This window comes from Watersipora subatra, chromosome 1 (assembly GCF_963576615.1).
Source record: "Watersipora subatra chromosome 1, tzWatSuba1.1, whole genome shotgun sequence".
Lineage (NCBI taxonomy): Eukaryota > Metazoa > Bryozoa > Gymnolaemata > Cheilostomatida > Watersiporidae > Watersipora > Watersipora subatra.
The window spans coordinates 68,294,332-68,315,418 of record NC_088708.1 but is presented as its reverse complement, the minus strand read 5'-3'; the positions used below and the strand labels follow the sequence as shown (position 1 = coordinate 68,315,418).

The following is a 21,087-nucleotide window of genomic DNA, read 5'->3' as shown; positions in this document are numbered from 1 at the left end:
CCAATAAACGCCTTTGTGTACAACTTCCGCAGCTGTATATTACCGTTTTAAATTATAAAATTTAACATAACTATATAGAATATTCGCTGGTTTTTATTTTGAGTGATGTAGAATACTTTGACAGTTATATTCTTGGTGGTGATGCCATTCTTTAATCGCAAAAAATCAGGTAAATACATGCTCTACTCAGCCGTGAAAGCGTATAATTTATTCAACCTACTCATTTGATGTCGTTTGTTGCTTTGCCAAATTCTAGGCTCAGACTTATATTTTGTCACAAACATTTGGTGTTTACGATTTGGTCTAAAAATATACAAAACTAAGCATTTAGTCTTTTCTTCTATAATTTAGACAGTTTATTCTACAATTATTTTTATGTTCTTCGGTTTTTGCAAAACACGATTTAGATATGCCTTTAGTTTGGATATATGAGCCAATAATGCGTCGAATTTTGTAGTAAGGATCTATATAGTATTCTATAGTGTGCAATTTTATTCATCATTATCCCATTTATTTTTATCTAATAATCACAAATCATATGAAATGTGGAAACGATTAAGTTCTTTGAAATAATAAATATATATCCTAACCTAATATACATAAATTAGGAACTTCCTTTTATTGGTACAATTAGTAATTGTAGTTGCCACCACTAATCTTATGTTTTAACGAATAGATCTTTCACAATTCAACGATAATAGAAACTGATCAGCTAGTTTTGTGTGTAAAAAGAAGCTGGGATTGGTCTGGCATATATTGATCGAAACTCACAATTGTTTTTTATTTTATCAATTCCATGTTTATGTTTTACTACTAAATATATTAAAGAAACGGTTGCGCAATATTATACTCAAGCATTATAGACTTAATGCAGAGGTTCACAAACTTGCTATTTTTATTTGTATTGGTAAATCATATGTTTGTGTGTTAATGTTATTAGGTTAGTTTGCGCCTGATCTGTTCTGCTATTTTGCAAGAGTATAATTTTGTTATTAAGAGCTTTAGCTTACCATTTATGATGTAGATTATGTGGTCTTATCAATATCAGTTCGCTGTTAGAATTTTCTTTCTCTATTTGCAATGTGATAGCTTGTTCAAAAAGACCCAGAGTTATTTGCTGTATAAAAGAAACACACTCAATTTATATATTTTGCTTGCAATGCTTTTCCATTTTGTTTTAGTCAGATGTTGTAATAATTTTTGTACCAAATAAATAAATTTAATATTGCATAGAAAAACTGAGAAAAACTTTCCAGTGACACTGAAATATCACAATTTTAGCTGGGTTTGTGTAGCTCAAGCAACTATGAAAGAAGTCAAATTAAATAAATCCTATTTGTACCAAGTTTATTTTATGCATGAAGGTGGCTTTTGTGTCGGAGATTCTTTTTGACCTGAACAAACAAATCGATTGTGGTACTGTATATATGTTAGTGTATTACCTGCCATGCCTATACATGTATTTTTGAAATTAAGACTCCTTGGAAATTGCTTAAATCTTACTTTTGAGTTTCGTGTGACAAAATCTCACATTTCTTTTGAAGTCCTTAGTAAAAAAGGTAATTAACATCAAGTATGTGATATTTATTAAATAGCCAAGGATATTCAGTTTAACTACTGGAATTAATTTGAGTGTAGAGAAAACATTAAGTTTTGTATGTCAGAATTAATTAAATAAATTTATTTATTAATTTCAATTTGAATATAGCAATTCATTTGTGGGCCACACTCTTTTCAACTTATTAATATCCATACCAAATTTTACAAACCCTTTGTACTTGAATTTAGTTGCAGCCAGTAGTACAAGTATTTATCACTTTTTAAATTGCTTTTCTTCGTTTGGTGATGATGCAAGTTAGCCTTATCATTATTTAAAAACACCATACAATGTGTGCTCTACGCATATACTTAGCTTACTCTCTTCAATTGTGAAACTGCAGAAAAACACAACTCTAAATCTACCAAAAGCAAATCACAGTTCTATCAGGAGCCACTAAATACTGAAAAAGAGTCTGTGAATACAAGAGAGCATACAAAGAAGGAAAAAAGGCGATCAAGGTCAACGTTTTATGATGTTACACCTGACACCACATCCCTTCAGGAAGCTGCCGATACTGTTAGTGTCGAAAGTGATCACTGTGAGTATGGCCTAATGTTTTTTATGCTTTCTGGATTTTACCGTTATGACGATAAGCTGTCAGTGCTATGATGGTGAGCTGTCTGTGCCGTGATGATGAGCTGTCAGTGCTGTGATGGTGAGCTGTCAGTGCTGTGATGGTGAGCTGTTAGTGCTGTGATGGTGAGCTGTCAGTGCTGTGATGGTGAGCTGTCAGTGCTGTGATGGTGAGCTGTCAGTGCCGTGATGATGAGCTGTCAGTGCCGTGATGGTGAGCTGTCAGTGCTGTGATGGTGAGCTGCCAGTGCTGTGATGGTGAGCTGTCAGCGCCGTGATGATGAGCTGTCAGTGCCGTGATGGTGAGCTGTCAGTGCTGTGATGGTGAGCTGTCAGTGCTGTGATGGTGAGCTGCCAGTACTGTGATGGTGAGCTGTCAGTGCTGTGATAGTGAGCTGTCAGTGCTGTGATGGTGAGCTGTCAGTGCTGTGATGGTGAGCTGTCATTGCTGTGATGATGAGCTGCCAGTGCTTTGCTGGAGAACTGTGGGTGCTATGCTTGTGAGTTAGATGGGAAAAGGTAGATCAACCCGCTATTGTTGGAAAGATAAATCATTATCATTGGATTAGAAACCTGTAGTCAATAACAATAGGCATTCATTTCTAATCATGGTGCGGTTCAGGAGGAAAGGTGAGTAGACTACTGTTACATATCAGCTGTCAGTAATGGCTGTTTGCTGCTGTTTAATGTTTGTATGGATTACCAGCTTCAGTTTTTGTAAATAGATGGTTTTTGTAAAGTAACATTATTTGATATTATGGTCATGCCTTGATGCGGAGGGCTGCTGACATTGATGCATTCTATAGTATTTTTAAGTGTTAGCCATCTTTATTTATAGTATATCAAAGTACACTTTGCTCTGTACCATTTCTGGTAAAATGCCTATAATAAACATTCACTAAAGTTTTATAGGTCTACATACAACATAATTAATTAGTCTTGTAGATGGTTCAGTGCAGACTGATAACTATAATATATGACAGAAATGATAACAATTTTTTTTAAGTTGGTTGATAATTCGGTAAATATGTTTTTAACCGATTTTATGGAATATGGAATCAGGTTTGAAGCATACCGCTGCTAATGAAAAAGTTTCAATTACCGTACATTATTGTCATTAGTACCCAAATGTATAGTAATGCATTGAAGGCGTACTATCTCTCAAGGGGTAACTTTTAACTTAGTAGCTAGCAATCTTTGCCTCTCATATCTGAATCACATCTTTAGTTTGAGTCAGCTCTCCTTTTTTAGTCATGACTCGTCGTTGGGTTATCTTTTTCTCTGAGGCATCTTTCCTTCTTGAGTCGTCTCTCCTCCTTGAGTCATCTCTCCTCCTTGAGTTGTCTCTGCTCTTTGAGTCTCTGCTCTCTGCTCTTATCTCTCCTCTATGAGTGATTTCTCCTCTTTAAATCATCTCTCCTCTTTGAGTCATTTCTCCTCGAGTCATTTCTCCTCCCTCTTTGAGCCATCTCTCTTTTCTTAGCCATCTCTCTTTGAGTCGTCTCCCCTCTATGAGTTATCTCTCTTTGAATCATCTTTCCGTTCTGAGATCTCTTCTCTATGAGTCATTTCTCCTCTTTGAGTCATCTCTGCTCTATGAGTCATGTCTCCTCTTGAAGTCATCTTCCCTCTTTTAGTTATTTCTATTCTTTGAGTCGTCTCTCCTCTTTGAATCATCTCTCTTTGAATCACTTCTCCTTTATGAGTCATCTCTGCTCTATGAGTCATCTCTCCTTTATGAGTTATCTCTCCTTTATGAGTCATCTCTCCTTTATGAGTCATCTCTCCTCTATGAGTCATCTCTTTGCTATGAGTCATCTCTTCTCTATGAGTCAACTCTCCTTTATGAGTCATGTCTCCTCTATGTATCATCTCTTCGCTATGAGTCATCTCTCCTCTATGTGTCATCTTTCCTTTATGAGTCATCTATCCTCTATGAGTCATCTCTCCTTTATGAGTCATCTCTCTTTTATGAGTCATTTCTCCTTTATGAGTCATCTCTCTTCTATGAGTCATCTCTGCTCTTTGAGTCATCTCTCCTCTATGAGTAATCTATCCTCTATATGAGTAATCTATCCTCTATGAGTCATCTCTCCTTTATGAGTCATCTCTCCTCTTTTAAGTCATCTCTTCTTTTTTAGTTCCTTTTCAAGTCGTACATTATACTTTAGTTCTTTTTTCTGAGTCATCACTAAACTGACCGAGACCAGCAGTGGCTTTTTTGCAAAAAAAATAACCCAGTTTCGATTCCTCCAGAACATCCATTGTATGTACATGTATGTGGCAGTATTCAAACCGTATTTGTAGCTCATGCTTCTTCGACATCAAAGAACTCGGTGCAGGTACCTCCACCCGCACTAGCATTAGAAACGCAAGGCGACCTAGGTAAGTGCTTCACCCTGTTAAAATGAGCGCAAACGCTATTTTAGCTTCCTTGATATAAATGCGCAAAGGCTTATGACTAGTGGCTCATCTTTTAAAATTACTCTACAGTTTAATTTTATTTGTGTTGAAATTAAATTCTTGTCGTAATCAGTTTATCTTGTTTCTAATATCTATATTGTTAATCTGTTCTGCACATGACATTGTGCATTATAGTGTTTTCTACTGCCTAATAGTATAGCTATGTGGCCCATATTTCTCTTGTCATATGATGATATATCCTGTGTTGTTTGACGAGATGCTCAATTCAATCTAGCATAGCTCGCAGCAATCTCAAGTAGTTGAATGAATTTATGTTGAGTCTTACGAGCTGCGGTACATTGCCAAGCAGAGTGGTGCTATCTACCACCATGGAGATTAACTCAAATTTGAATTTTTGATTTTTTTAACCCCAAATATGCTTAATCCCTTGACAGCACTTGCTCGTAGAGTTTGGTCTGGGCTAATCTAGTTGATATTCTCATATCAGTTTTTAAGTTGGTCAGCTTTATATTGGTATTGTGAGATGTTGCAATCGTATAGTAGATACTGCTTGTAGGGGTTACACCATGCTAACGACCCCTTATTTTTCCCTAGCTTAGTATAAGGTAAAGTTAGTTTAGTATAAGGTAAAGTTAACCAGGTTTTCTGTGATTTTTATAATATATTTAAATATGCAGAGGTGGTACTAGTATTAGTAATAATATATATTATAAGCCTTGCTTTTACAAAAAATCGTCAGCTTTATTTTTACTATCCGTCCTTAGAAAGTAGATTATTTCTTGCTCTTTAAAAAAGAGCTTATAACTTACAGCTACTAATATAGCGCAGAGGTACTTAGAAGCGGATGTGCTTTCCTTCATCATCCTTGACCTCTTACGAGTTTTAAGTCTCAAGCATTTCATGTTCTATATTTAATATTTCTTCAATTTTCAAATTTAATTCAGTACTAAATAATAATTTGATTATTTACTCAAGCTTAATATGTCTTTACTTGAAAGATATTATACATTTAATTATTTGTTTACGATTACATTTTTGGACAGGTCAATCTCACCAAAACAATGTCTGGTGCAGGCGAACATCGATATTATCTATAACATTCTTCGATATGCTTCACAACCAGGATCTCATTGGTCAATTTATTCAATACATGGCGACCAAGGATAGGGAACACTTAGTTAAGTTCTGGCTGGATTCAAAAAACTTTTCTGACGCATCACTCAGTCGTATTAGGGTGCACTCGTTGCACGCTGTTATCGACACTCAGCCTACAGACAATCGTATAACAGACTCCGGCGATCCTCCTGTCTTTGCTGAGCCTCCGCCGTCTCCTATTCTCCATTCTGACTCCAATACTACTTCAGCGGGAAAAAAGGAGAGCAGTGACCACCAGCAAGACACACTTCTGCAAGAGCGTATGTATTGTAGAAGCTTCTAGAATATCAGTTATTCCTTGTTATCTGTGCTAGGAGGCATTATGGGAGTGTTTGTTGAGGCAAGACCGAAGTATATAACGAAATGTTTCTTGTATTTTTTGATCTAAAAAGTTGGAATTGGATAGCTGTATGTCCCATGTCTGTATGTCCCATATTTAGACAAAAATATTATCGTTGAAAAGTTGCGATGGGTTACAAGTAGATATCTAAAAGTGTGTTTACGCAATTTATTCCGTAATTTTTGCTGATAATCCTGCGATCCGTGCACAAACAATCACTATGTTACGTCAAAGAATTAAAAAGTTGAGATGGGTTATGTGGAATGCATTAACCATTAATATCATAGTAACAAGCTACGGATGAGTCAGAGCAGTAGAATCTATCTGTTAGGTATAACCTAGTCTCCACAACTTGTTGAGCTGGTAATCCTTTACTCTTCACTTGAAATGTTTCATTTTACAATTAATAAGTTTCCTTAGAGTGATAGCGTAGCGATACACTCCCATATGGCGCTGTGATGCCATCATGGAAACAGCCATGATGGAAACGCTCTCATTCCGCTGCGCTTCGGTTTCGCTGTTCGGAAGTGAAACACTCGTGCGATACGTTATCTTTTTGCCATAGAAAATGGTCTTGGTAACCAATGGCATTGCACTCGTGCATGTTCATAGGTCTAGCTTCCCTGTTGCTTCGTGTACGTCGCAAAACCTTCACTTTACTCTCTTGCCCTATGAAAACCTGATCTATTTGTCGGCCCGATTTAGTGCTTCGGCTGCCAGATGTCCCTACACCATCGCTGTATAGAAACCTAGTTATTATGACATGACAATTTGAAGGAACTAAATGAGTACTCCCTAATTGAGTGAAATACTTGCCCAAATATTACTAACACGTATCAACCAGAGTGGATAGCTGATGACTTATCTATCAACTGTTATCTCTGTGTTATCAATGAAATATACCCTAGCTACATCAACCTTATCGCTGCTTTATGTTATGACTAGTTAGTAGCGTGTTCATTCACATTCCTGTTAGCTAGAAACGGCATCTAAGTGTCCACAGTCATTCAGAGGGACTCTCCATTGCTGGGGTACAGCAGCCTAGCCCTCCTCTCACATCAGTTTATTGTAGGTTGCCACTTGTCTTGACTTGTCATTACTACTCCAACTGCCAATCATCTAACTCTCTCCGCTGCACACCTTTTAGATTCTGGAATCTCTGTTTCACACAGTTTTTTGTTTTACTTGTTGGTGTATTTCTTTACTTTGTAGTGTGACAGCTATCTCAGCTATTTCATCTGATTGGTCAAATTTATAAAATAACACCGATCTGTTATCTTTTAGGTATCAAGGCGGACGCTGTGAATATTTACTCTCGATATATAGCCCTAGACTGTCAATCACCTATTGGAATAACAGAAGAGCTTAGGAAATCCACAATCAGTATGTATGCCTGCTGCAACATGAGTTCATGGCTAGTCATAGCTTACACTCTCTCCCTTATATAGCTGAGGTCACCTCTGAGGTCACCTCTGACACAGCATATTATTATATCCTTCATTACTAGATAATCAATGGAATACGTTACCTCAATATTTTTGCTAGTAGTTCTTTCATTACCATTGGTGGTTCCCTGTGAATAACACGTGACGTTTGAAATGCAGTAGATGACAGGCGGTAGGTGAAACCCAACACAGAATACGTAGTACCAGTATACAATCGATCATAGCTAGGATACAGTAGGTGATGCTCAAATCATGGTAGGTGGGGAGGTCATGGGAACACCCAGTAGATGACACCCGGTACTAGACTTGGGGCCAATACTGCTGTCCATTAGTATTGGATGTTCAATACACACGATGCAATACTATTGAATATTGAAAATGCTATCGGAATACTCGATATTGGATCTTGTAATATAAAAAGGCTAATTATTGTATATTGTTTTAGATATTAGATATACATGTTGGATGTTAGACACAAATATTTGGATATTTTATGGGATAATCGCCTGCGATTATCCCATAAAATATCCAAACACTTGTGCCCTACATACAACATGTATGTATCAGTATCAGATAATGACATTAAAGATTAACAGGCTATATGATAATAGTGAGTCCACCACTGGTTATTTATATACTACTAGCTTAATTATATTGTATACTCATATCAAACCCTATAGGTTTTATTATTAACATCAAGGGATGTTTAATTTTGGATTAAAACCAAACACTAAGGTTAATTACTATAAATATTGTATGTCTAAACTGAGGTAGGCTATGAGTTGTAGGCAGATGTTTTGTTGTTTGCATTCTAATGTTATTGTAATTCTATAGAGATTACTAATATCAGGCTTACAAACCATAAAGTCAGCTATAAAATACACAATTTCTACTCATCATAGTATTATCTTAATTCAAAATAAAGGTTCTGTATAATTGTTTGAAGTGGAGAAATAAACAATGGTTATTTTAGAAAAAGTAGAAAGCAGTTGACTCCTTCGATGAAATCTTTAAAGTCTACACACTGGCTACTCCTTTATAACATCAGCATCCCGGGACAGATTACAGTTCAGGATATCATTGCTTCTGTCGTGATATTCAGTATCTGTATGTAGATAGCTTTATTGGACGAGTTTCAGCCTAATATATATAATATATATAATATATATAATATATATATTATATATATATATTATATATATAATATAGATCTGAACTTTATTATCATTGTTTGATGTTGTTTATAGCAAATTATACGAGACAAAAAACTAAAAATTGGAAAGTAAATTATGTGTATTGAAAGAAAAAGCATTTATTTCATAATGCTATTCTATAATGTAAAGTGGCAAGGTGTTGGTGTCTGGTATAAAGTGTAGTGATTTCTTGCGCAAGTAGGAATGTAATGGGTCAGGCTGATGGCAGATACCATTTGAGTATTTCAACAGCAAATACCTAAAAACACATTTATCTTCTCAGCATTTAGGGCAATTAGATGCTGGTCATAAATGTCCATATCACGTAGCATAACTCCAAAGTATAATTTTTGGAAGCGTTCAAATTTTTTCCATCAGTTTTCTATACAAATAGATACCTGCTTGGAGTGGTTCAGGACAAAATGGACTATATATGATTTTCATAAAAGAGTGATAGACCTTTTTTACACCTTTCTTTCTGAACTGAATTAGAGGATGAGTTCATGGTCTAGTTTTTGAGATAGTATTGTCGACGTGGCTGGAGAATATGATTATTGAATATTGATATTGAGATATTGCTGCTTGTAGTACTATATATGGTAAAGATAATGTATCGGATATCGACTATTGGATGTTGTCATATTGATATTAGATATTGTTGGCCTTAGTATTGGATATTAACATTTAGTATTAGATATTGTCATCTAGAATGTTAGATATTGGTATTGAGTATTCAAACACATAGTGAATGTGTTAGAAGTATTAATATGGGGATTCTTTCTGAGTGTTGGCCCCCACGCCTGTCCAGTACTGCATAGAAAACACTCAGCACACAGTAGATGACACCCAGTACACGATAAATAAGACATAGGACACAGTAGATGACACCTAGCACATAGTAGCTAATACCTAGCACTCGATAGATAACACAGAACACAATACATAACTCCTAGTGTACAGTAGGTAAAACCTAGTACACAGTAGGTAACACATAGTATACAGTAGATAACACCTAACACACAGTAGGTAACACCTAGTACACAGTAGGTAACACCTAGTACACAGTAGGTAACGCATAGTACACAGTAGGTAACACCTAGTACACAGTAGGTAACACCTAGTACGCAGTAGGTAACACCTAATACACAGTAGGTAACACCTAGTACACAGTAGGTAACACCTAGTACACAGTAGGTAACAACTAGCACACAGTAGCTCACACCTAGTACGCAGTAGGTAACACCTAGTACACAGTAGGTAACACCTAGTACGCCGTAGGTAACACCTAGTACACAGTAGGTAACACCTAATACACAGTAGGTAACACCTAGTACACAGTAGGTAACACCTAGTACACAGTAGGTAACAACTAGCACACAGTAGCTCACACCTAGTACGCAGTAGGTAACACCTAGTACACAGTAGGTAACACCTAGTACGCCGTAGGTAACACCTAGTACACAGTAGGTAACACCTAGTACACAGTAGGTAACAACTAGCACACAGTAGGTAACACCTAGTACACAGTAGGTAACACCTAGTACACAGTAGGTAACACCTAGTACACAGTAGGTAACGCATAGTACACAGTAGGTAACATCTAGTACACAGTAGGTAACACCTAGTACGCAGTAGGTAACACCTAGTACACAGTAGGTAACACCTAGTACACAGTAGGTAACAACTAGCACACAGTAGGTAACACCTAGTACACAGTAGGTAACACCTAGTACACAGTAGATAACACCTAGTACACAGTAGGTAACACCTAGTACACAGTAGGTAACACCTAGTACACAGTAGGTAACACCTAGTACACAGTAGGTAACACCTAGTACACAGTAGGTAACACACAGTAGATAACACATAGCACACACTAGTTGCTACATTAACGATTGTCATCAGCTAATCATAAGAGACATCCAACAAAAATACTAAGTAAGATTTAGCACACAGTTGGCATAATAACAGGTCATTCACAGCTATGGCTGCCTACAATTCGCAATACCTCCTAAATGTTTCAGACCCCCACCCTAGCTTTCTTATCACTTGGTAGAAATTATTTTGTCATGAACATTTGTGTTTTTACAGGTGCTGTGCGCGCAATAGAGCTTTGCTTGCTCATTTAATTGTATGGTGGCGACTTTGAAGGTAGACAAATTGAAAATCGCCAATCGTATAAACGATATAATTCAGTAATAGCGATTTATCTTACACTCTACGATTTTCAGAGTGAGCGATACTGAAACTAAAACGCATGGGCATTCTAGTCTTATAATAAGTTCATTCTATGGCTTTCCACGCATGCGGGCATCCATGAAATAAATTATCATTAACACAAAACAGTTTCTTTTCAAGTTAAAATATACAGTAAATCTTGACAACAAATTTTTACAAATCGTTTTACATAATAATATCGTAATAATCGCGAATCGTCTATAAATAGACGATTTGCAGTTATCGTAATTCGATATTGCAAATTTGCAATATTGAATCGCTTGGTGACTTTTGGAAGTTGTGAAGCTCTAGCATGAAACTGACCTTATTACTTGACATACACATCTTTCTTTACAGCATTTTCATGAAGCGGACAGCCCGCTCTGTAGTATGACACTCAAGCACGCTTACTGCTTGTTACTCATTAAAACGTCATTACTTCGTGATGCTGTTTTATTTAGTCAATATGTGAATAGATTTGCCAAGCACATTTGTAACCTCTGACCTATGTCTTTGCAGTTGTTTAACGCTACCCTAGTAAGAACTTGAGTACTTCCAGTGTACTTCCTCAATTTCATAGGTTCATTACTTGTGACAATCTATTTGATATCTGGCTGCGTTAGGTTATTAGTCAGAACCTGGGATCTAATATAGCTCAAGTACTTGCATTCCTTGCTATAAATTAGTACATTAGACATTGCTTGCTTGGAAGGGCTGGTATGGTTAGAAAATGACTGATGAAGCTTTTACGTGTATCAAATGACTACTCATTGTAATTTTTGTGGTTTAGTGTTTGCTTAGATAAGCGCATATGTGGTACAGGTACTGGCTGTTTGCTTGCCAGAATTTGATACAATGAAGTCATGAAAGATGCTTATTTTACTTTGCTTTGTCTTCTAAGAAATTTCAAGTTTTTCAAAACATTGCCAGGAAGAATTTGGGCCGCTTTAAAAACAAGTTGCTTTTTGATTCTTATATAAAACTAGATGAATGCCCGGCCTTGCACGGGTAATAAAATAATTACCCAATGAATTTGAGTAACCTACCTCATAAGCTAGTGATCTAAATCTTTACCAAAACAATAGCCATGTTTGAAGCCGGCTTAATAATCGCGACATTATAGATATGCTGAATCATCATGGCTGTCTGTAAAAGGATTCCTGTGACATTTTGTCAGCAGTATTGATATTGAGCACCTGTTGCATTGTGTCGGTTGTGAGCCTCTGTTTTGTCGTGTCAAGGTTCGATGAATGAAATTTTCTTACTAGTGTCTGAGTTTATTGTCTTTCCCGTCTTCTTTAGGCAAAATATGCAGTGAGGATGGGAAAGTTGATCCACTCTGTTTTAAAGAGTGCCAAAAGTTTATAGAAGATATATTGGAAAAAAGGTGAGGTTATATTTTAATGCAAAATCATCTTCTCATTGAAAGGATTTATCGGCATCAACTCATCTTGTCACATCCCGCCTCCTCACATGTGAAACTTGTTTGGTTAGCACCTGCAGCTGGTTGTCAAAAACTTATTGTGGATTTGATTTTCATTCAGATCCTACGGACATTCGTAATTAAGTTCTGGAGTATCATTTGTCAATTAATAAACATTTCCCAAAGTAAATTACATTTCACGTAATGAAGTTTTGGGTTGTATAAGGCATTTAGACAGATGACGTTTGCTTACTCGTGCACAATGTATAAGAATGTCACATCTTGTTGACAGCTACTTTGAAGACTTTGTGGAAAGCTCGTACTATCGGAGATATCAGCTGCAGCAACTTGTCGATAGAAAATTACATCTCATTGACATTCTATACAATGAAGTCATCATGTTCTACTTTTTAGAGGTATTTCTAAGTTTAATATCTTTGTCTAATGTTCTATGTATTCAGTATTAAAGAGAAGTCTTGCAAGTTTCAGGATTTAATAATCACTAGTGTTACACGCTACGAATTTTTGTCGCATTTTCCATCTTCATAGCCTGTAAATGGTTTCAAACATCGCATATTTAATTCTTCAAAGCGATTAAAAACTCCTATTTAAGGGGGGTATTTTTGAAATTGTGAAGCAGGACACAGGCTATAATATCACCACAGGTTAATTGCAAGCAATAGATATCAATGCATATTTTTTAATGCACATTTATTAAGAGATCTTTGACAAGTTGGAGGTAAGTTAGCAGATTTATTGCATTCAAAAGATTTAATATCGCTCTACTGGGAAAAGAGGGCAAACTATAGGCAACATTCCCTTCGCCCGTAAAAGAGCTAAAGTCATCTTCCCTAAATTCTGACGAGCCATTTGAAAAATACACTGCCAGCCTCTATTTGAACGCCGCCTCCAATTGACCGCCACTATAGAGGAAGGGTTGAAAAATAGAGCGCCATGGCGGTCAATTAGAGGTTTTACGGAATGTTGAAAATAATCAGGATTGCCTCCCATGACCTGTCTTTTATGTGATAGTATGCTCAAGCGCTGCCAAGTCTTGATTCATGCAGATGCCTATATAATAGCTTGCATATATACAAGTGAATTGAAACACAACCTATTTTCATAATATTAGGTCAGCAATAAATAACAAAGTCTACTTTTATTTTTTGCACAATACTTAATTATCTTTACAAGATAAGTTGTAAGTGTTGCACGCTTTAAAATCGAGGAAAAATTAAATTTTCTTTCAATTAAAAGTTGAAAAAATTGAGCCACTAAATTAAAAAATATTGCCATAAAATGAGTTTTCATTATTTATGAAACTTATTAATTATATGTACTTTATGTAAGTACTAGATGAGTGCCCGAGTAATGAAAAAGTCTTTGCGCCGAAGATTGATTTGTATTTAATATATAACAACAGTTACCGTTCTAACTTTCAAACTACACATCATGAGAAAAGTGTTTTTTGCAGCTCAAATAAATTAAGAGAAAAAATACACAATGAGTACACGGAAGTGTGTGTATAAAAAAGGTTGCTGTTGCAGCAGAAGCTCGTTGTATTCAAAGTTTTGATGGATGATACTGTTACCTCTCAATACTGATACTGATATTGCACAATACTTAATCACCTTTATTCCATGCACAATACTATCTTTGCTCAAACGGTAATAAATACAGTTTATTTTGTACTTCAGAAAGTTGTCATATTCCATCGCTAGGGTATTTCATGATACAATTCTTTCATTATTAAAAAATCTTGTCTTTACTACAATTAACAAATACTGTTAACCATGAGAATATTTCTGACAGCAAACTGTGAGACAGCGTGAGATGAGCACATTGATACTATAGATCCTCATATTGTTGTACAGTTTACAAAATTCATTACCTTTCATTGTATTATTTGTCAGGTGAGCTCGGAAACAGTTTATAGTTGGTATTACTTATAGCCAAACTGCAGATGTTTGCTATAATGTAGGGAAGTTAGCATTTTCAGTGCTGCCCTGATGATGTACAGGAGATATATATGGCGGAGACAAAATTGTTCGCATTATCTTTGCAGTTTGCCGAGCAGGAGAATGCGTCCGCCTTGCTCCAGTTCTGGATGGCAGTTGATAACTTTCAAGGCCAACTTGAGTCAGATCTCTACTCCGCCAAAGAGGCACAGTCAGATGCTATGATTTTATATGAGAAGTGAGTCTAGCTACCAGTAGATACAGTCATACTTCGACTTACGAGCTTAATGTGTTCCGAGACTGAACTCGTATGTCAATTTATTGCATGTTGGTGCAATTTATTTATATATAGAACAATTAAATATATATTGATTAGTGTCCATACTCTAAAAAATGCAAATAAAACATGCAAACCAAGATATTGTAACAGAAAGAACATGTTGGTTATTGTCCTAATTTACCACAAGCTTTTAAAAAGCAACAAATAAAATATAATGCAAGGAAATGTGATTAATTAAAATGTAAAATTAAATACATACAATAGCAGCTAACGCTAGCATTTGCCAGAGAGGGAGATATCCTAGGGAGTTATAGTGAGTTACCCTTTATTACAACAGTTGACTTTGATAAATTTGGATTTTATCAGTCTTAAAAGACAAACTTAGAAGAAAACCTAAAAGCAAACGTTCATTTTCAACTTGACGTAATTAGAATTTCTTCGGCATTCATAGTTAGAAGTTTCTCGCTGGTTAGCTAATTTTCCTTAGTTTCGCTTTCACGACTAGCCGGCCGTTTTAAGATAAACCTATCTGAGGATGTTTACCGTTATCGCCTTTTTAACATGTTGACTAGGACGAACACAGGTGTCGTCACAAACGGTTAATGTACGACCACTAGCCAACTTGTCCGAATGTTTATTGTTTTGATAGATAGCACCGGCCTTTTCACATAGCATCGTTCAGTTACGCTGTCACTGGCCAATTGTTTATCTTTTATCCAATGCCTGAGCAGTCTCTCCATCAGCGGTCGTGAAGATCGCTGCGCCGTTTAGAAACTATGGTTAGTTCAAAAGAACTGGACGGGTATAACTGGAGTGTCTCAGAACCTGCATGCAACCTCAGAACCTCTATGCATGCATACATGCATGTATGCACGCATACAGGTTCTGAGGTTGCATGCAGGTTCTGAGACACTCCAGTTATACCCGTCCAGTTCTTTTGCAAACTAAATAAATGCCCTGAATATAATCCTTCTGTTTGATAATTGTGGATGTATTTCTGTCATATTGCTGAGCTAGCTCAATCAAGCATACACATTTCGCATATTTTTCAATGATTTTCCGTTTAATATTAATTGTTATCATTTGCTTTTTCTTTGCATTTCATCTTTCATTTTACTGGCAAGCTTTTGGTCTACGCACAGTACTTTTAGTTCATATAATTCTGCCCTGAAAATCGCGCACAAAAAACACGGTACAAAAGTATAACCTGAGCAGTTGAAAAAATACAGAGTGTTGCTGTTCTTATAAAACACCTTCGGCATACTTGGCAACTGACTCACGTGCTCGTATCTCAAACATGGCTCATATATTGGTGCTAAAACTTGCTTAAAAGCTGGCTCGTATCTCAAGTTTCTCGTACGTTGGAGCACTCACAAGTTGAAGTATTACTGTATATTGTTCCGAACTTGTATGCGCGGTAGATATTGTTCCCTCCATATTCCATTGTTTTCTTGTATTTAGGGCTTGCTCCTTTATATTTCAAATTTTATTGTTCATACCTTGTTTAGTACCTCTATTATTAGCTTTATTAGTACCTCTAATGTTAGCTCTATTAGTACCTCTATTAGTACCTTTGTTATTTATAGATCTATTTGCATCTCTATAGTTATTAGCTCTATTAGTCTCTCTATAGGTTTGGTGACTTCACTGTTCTCTACAAATTTTGTAGCTTTGTGTTACTCTCTAAATTAGCAGCTCTTGTTGTTTCCGCAGCTAATAAATTTATGATTAGCATTTATATTTCCCCTCTATATTTTATAGCTCTACTCTAGCCCTACATGTAGACATACGTGCATTGTTCTTTACATTAAGTATTTAGTAACACTGTCGCTCTCCTCACGTTAGGCAGCTCTTTGCTCCTTGACCACTACGCCATTGTTTTCACTTTTAAAGATTTTATGGTCTCGCCATAGTTGGTGACTCTATTATTCTATCAGGTAGGATAACTCCGCTATGATTATTTTTTGATCAGTGAAACTTTAGGCCTTTTTTCAGAGAGCTAATTGGTATGATTGAGCAGCAATACTTTATAATCTTGCATAGTTGTATTTTATCACGAATCATGAGTTTTATAGTACTTGAAATGTTGGTATCCTTGTTATCTGCCTCTAGCTTACACTTCTATTCTTCTACTATTAGTGATTACTTTGTGCTCTACACTCTATTGTCTCTTGGTAGCTTAATGTCTCTTTAGTAATATTGCACCATAGCTCTATTCTTTATCGTAGATAACTCTATTGCTCCAGCTCATTTCTTTTAGGATCAGCGGCATCATTAAGGTTTTCATAGACAATATATTCATTATTACTTTTGTTGTTTTCAGATATTTTTCGCTGCAAGCGAGCGACCCGTTGGGGTTCAGCGATAAGATAAGGATGCATGTGGAGTTGAACATTTGCCGTGAGGAGGGACCCCTTCCTGACTGCTTTCTCATTCCTAAGATTATTATTCTTGAAACCATCGAAAAGGTTGGCATTGTTAACACCTCATCATTTCATTATATTTAGAGACACAGTAGGCTTATGTCAGGTTTATTGGTTAATACTACTTCATAATATTCTGCTTGGGGTTGGCTGAACAGAAAGGATCGTAGATTCATATATCCTTTTTTATCTATTTATGTGTTTTCGCTCCCTCAACGTATGACTCTTCTCTTTCTTATGACCTGCTCATTTCTTTGGTATAGAAAATGTTGTTTCATAATAATATATTCACTTCACTTCTTTCTTTAACATCATTTTCAGTCTCCCCTTTTCATTTTCTCTGTTTTCTAAGTGGCTATTCATTCTCCTTTAAGAGACTTTAAACTTGTTTGAGTCGTTCACCTCGTTGACTATATTATTTTTAATTCATGTCACTGTTGAAGTCATTGCACAGAAACTAGTTTATGTTTCTGTTTGAAAAGAGGGAATATTTGGTAGCCAGAGACCTAATAACCTCCAAGTTTTTACATGTATAGACTGTCCACGTTGTTGTTACTTCTCCTGATGCATAGGCTAAGCTACCATCTACTCTTCTTATAGACTCTATTCAAGCCCTTTCTGCAAAGTCAGATATACTTCAGATATCTCTCTGAACTGATTGGCTCAAATCAACATGCCGATTCTCACACCGGCACGCCTAAAGCTCAAACTAAAAAGTCACACAGTCGGAAAGGTATGATAAATATTTTTGTTGATTCAAGGCTTTGCTCTATTGTTATTGCCATTGTTTAACTGTTTTTTTTTTATATATACACGATATTTGATAGATAGTTCTGTTTCCTGTTCAAACAATATATCTTTATAAGATACTTTGATTAAACAGAAAACACGGTGATATTGTCTTTTATTAAAGTTGTCTTCTCATTTAGATATTTAGTATCACAATGAGAAGACAACTTTTTGAGTTGTACTTGATTAAAGTGCCCAGAGCTCCATTCTTGTAGTAATGATGTGATAGCCTGTTTTTAATTGGTTACCGCTAGTTTGTAGAAGTAATGAAATTTATGTTGTGATAATTGTTGCAACTAAACTTTGATTGTAAAACTGGATACTGTTTGCTGCTATATATCCTGTTCAAGCTGTCACACGTATCATAAATAGGAAGCAACACATCAAGCTACGACACTCAGAGTTTAGGTGGGCGGAGCCTACCTGACAATGACGTCGCAGAAGCAAGACAATCAAGGCTGCCGGGTATTGATGATGATGCATGCCTCAGGCGGCGAGTTCACCATAGGTGAGTAGAGTAGTAGGCCTACTAGCTATTAGTACATAGCTATATTACGTACTAAACTAAAAATTACTGCATAAAGTTTAAATCCCTGTCATGTTTTATGCAAATTAACTCAGCATATCATTTCATTATTCTGTTAATATTTCTAGAAGCTTGAGTTAGAATGAAGGATGAATGGCTAGACTATAATAGAAGATATGGTGGTAAAAATATAAGAGATGATAGTAAGAATATAAGAGTTGATAGTAAGAATAGAAGAGATGATAGTAAGAATATAAAAGTTGATAGTAAGAATAGAAGAGATGATAGTAAGAATAGAAGAGATGATAGTAAGAATGGAAGAGATGATAGTAAGAATAGAAGAGTTGATAGTAAGAATATAAGAGATGATAGTAAGAATAGAAGAGATGATAGTAAGAATAGAAGAGATGATAGTAAGAATGGAAGAGTTGATAGTAAGAATGGAAGAGTTGATAGTAAGAATAGAAGAGATGATAGTAAGAATAGAAGAGATGATAGTGAGAATAGAAGAGATGATAGTAAGAATAGAAGAGATGATAGTAAGAATAGAAGAGATGATAGTAAGAATGGAAGAGATGATAGTAAGAATAGAAGAGTTGATAGTAAGAATATAAGAGATGATAGTAAGAATAGAAGAGATGATAGTAAGAATAGAAGAGATGATAGTAAGAATGGAAGAGTTGATAGTAAGAATGGAAGAGTTGATAGTAAGAATAGAAGAGATGATAGTAAGAATAGAAGAGATGATAGTAAGAATGGAAGAGATGATAGTAAGAATAGAAGAGTTGATAGTAAGAATATAAGAGATGATAGTAAGAATATAAGAGATGATAGTAAGAATAGAAGAGATGATAGTAAGAATAGAAGAGATGATAGTAAGAATAGAAGAGTTGATAGTAAGAATGGAAGAGTTGATAGTAAGAATAGAAGAGATGATAGTAAGAATAGAAGAGATGATAGTAAGAATGGAAGAGATGATAGTAAGAATAGAAGAGTTGATAGTAAGAATAGAAGAGTTGATAGTAAGAATATAAGAGATGATAGTAAGAATATAAGAGATGATAGTAAGAATAGAAGAGATGATAGTAAGAATAGAAGAGATGATAGTGAGAATATAAGAGATGATAGTAAGAATAGAAGAGATGATAGTAAGAATAGAAGAGATGATAGTAAGAATGGAAGAGTTGATAGTAAGAATAGAAGAGATGATAGTAAGAATATAAAAGTTGATAGTGAGAATAGAAGAGTTGATAGTAAGAATATAAGAGATGATAGTAAGAAAATAAGAGATGATAGTAAGAATAGAAGAGATGATAGTAAGAATAGAAGAGATGATAGTGAGAATATAAGAGATGATAGTAAGAATAGAAGAGATGATAGTAAGAATAGAAGAGTTGATAGTAAGAATAGAAGAGATGATAGTAAGAATGGAAGAGTTGATAGTAAGAATGGAAGAGTTGATAGTAAGAATAGAAGAGATGATAGTAAGAATAGAAAAGATGATAGTGAGAATAGAAGAGATGATAGTGAGAATAGAAGAGATGATAGTAAGAATATAAGAGGTGATAGTAAGAATAGAAGAGATGATAGTAAGAATATAAGAGATGATAGTAAGAATATAAGAGATGATAGTAAGAATAGAAGAGATGATAGTAAGAATGGAAGAGATGATAGTAAGAATAGAAGAGTTGATAGTAAGAATATAAGAGATGATAGAAAGAATAGAAAAGATGATAGTAAGAATAGAAGAGATGATAGTAAGAATGGAAGAGTTGATAGTAAGAATGGAAGAGTTGATAGTAAGAATAGAAGAGATGATAGTAAGAATAGAAGAGATGATAGTGAGAATAGAAGAGATGATAGTAAGAATAGAAGAGATGATAGTAAGAATAGAAGAGATGATAGTAAGAATGGAAGAGATGATAGTAAGAATAGAAGAGTTGATAGTAAGAATATAAGAGATGATAGTGAGAATAGAAGAGATGATAGTAAGAATAGAAGAGATGATAGTGAGAATAGAAGAGATGATAGTAAGAATAGAAGAGTTGATAGTAAGAATATAAGAGATGATAGTAAGAATATAAGAGATGATAGTAAGAATAGAAGAGATGATAGTAAGAATAGAAGAGATGATAGTGAGAATAGAAGAGATGATAGTAAGAATGGAAGAGTTGATAGTAAGAATAGAATAGATGATAGTAAGAATAGAAGAGATGATAGTAAGAATGGAAGAGATGATAGTAAGAATAGAAGAGTTGATAGTAAGAATAGAAGAGTTGATAGTAAGAATATAAGAGATGATAGTAAGAATATAAGAGATGATAGTAAGAATAGAAGAGATGATAGTAAGAATAGAAGAGATGATAGTGAGAATATAAGAGATGATAGTAAGAATAGAAAAGATGATAGTAAGAATAGAAGAGATGATAGTAAGAATGGAAGAGTTGATAGTAAGAATGGAAGAGTTGATAGTAAGAATAGAAGAGTTGATAGTAAGAATATAAAAGTTGATAGTAAGAATATAAGAGATGATAGTAAGAAAATAAGAGATGATAGTAAGAATAGAAGAGATGATAGTAAGAATAGAAGAGATGATAGTGAGAATATAAGAGATGATAGTAAGAATAGAAGAGATGATAGTAAGAATAGAAGAGATGATAGTAAGAATGGAAGAGTTGATAGTAAGAATAGAAGAGATGATAGTAAGAATATAAAAGTTGATAGTGAGAATAGAAGAGTTG

General features: G+C 35.1%; 1 protein-coding gene across 2 annotated transcripts in view; it reads left to right on the top strand.

Annotated features, from left to right (window-relative positions):
- The first annotated feature begins 32 nt into the window (after nt 1-32).
- The window catches only part of LOC137394467 (A-kinase anchor protein 10, mitochondrial-like), a 29,912-nt gene continuing 8,857 nt past the window's right edge, over nt 33-21,087 (top strand). The window contains exons 1-12 of one of the 2 annotated variants that reach the window (XM_068081199.1): nt 33-169; nt 1,941-2,138; nt 4,481-4,558; nt 5,641-5,903; nt 5,976-6,012; nt 7,377-7,475; nt 12,250-12,334; nt 12,663-12,786; nt 14,436-14,566; nt 16,932-17,076; nt 17,632-17,764; nt 18,193-18,328. In XM_068081199.1, the coding sequence (XP_067937300.1) occupies nt 142-169; nt 1,941-2,138; nt 4,481-4,558; nt 5,641-5,903; nt 5,976-6,012; nt 7,377-7,475; nt 12,250-12,334; nt 12,663-12,786; nt 14,436-14,566; nt 16,932-17,076; nt 17,632-17,764; nt 18,193-18,328 (1,457 nt within the window). In that variant the 5' untranslated portion in view covers nt 33-141. Of the gene's footprint in view, nt 170-1,940; nt 2,139-4,480; nt 4,559-5,640; nt 6,013-7,376; nt 7,476-12,249; nt 12,335-12,662; nt 12,787-14,435; nt 14,567-16,931; nt 17,077-17,631; nt 17,765-18,192; nt 18,329-21,087 lie in introns of both variants that reach the window. The other variant, XM_068081194.1, reaches the window with a different exon arrangement.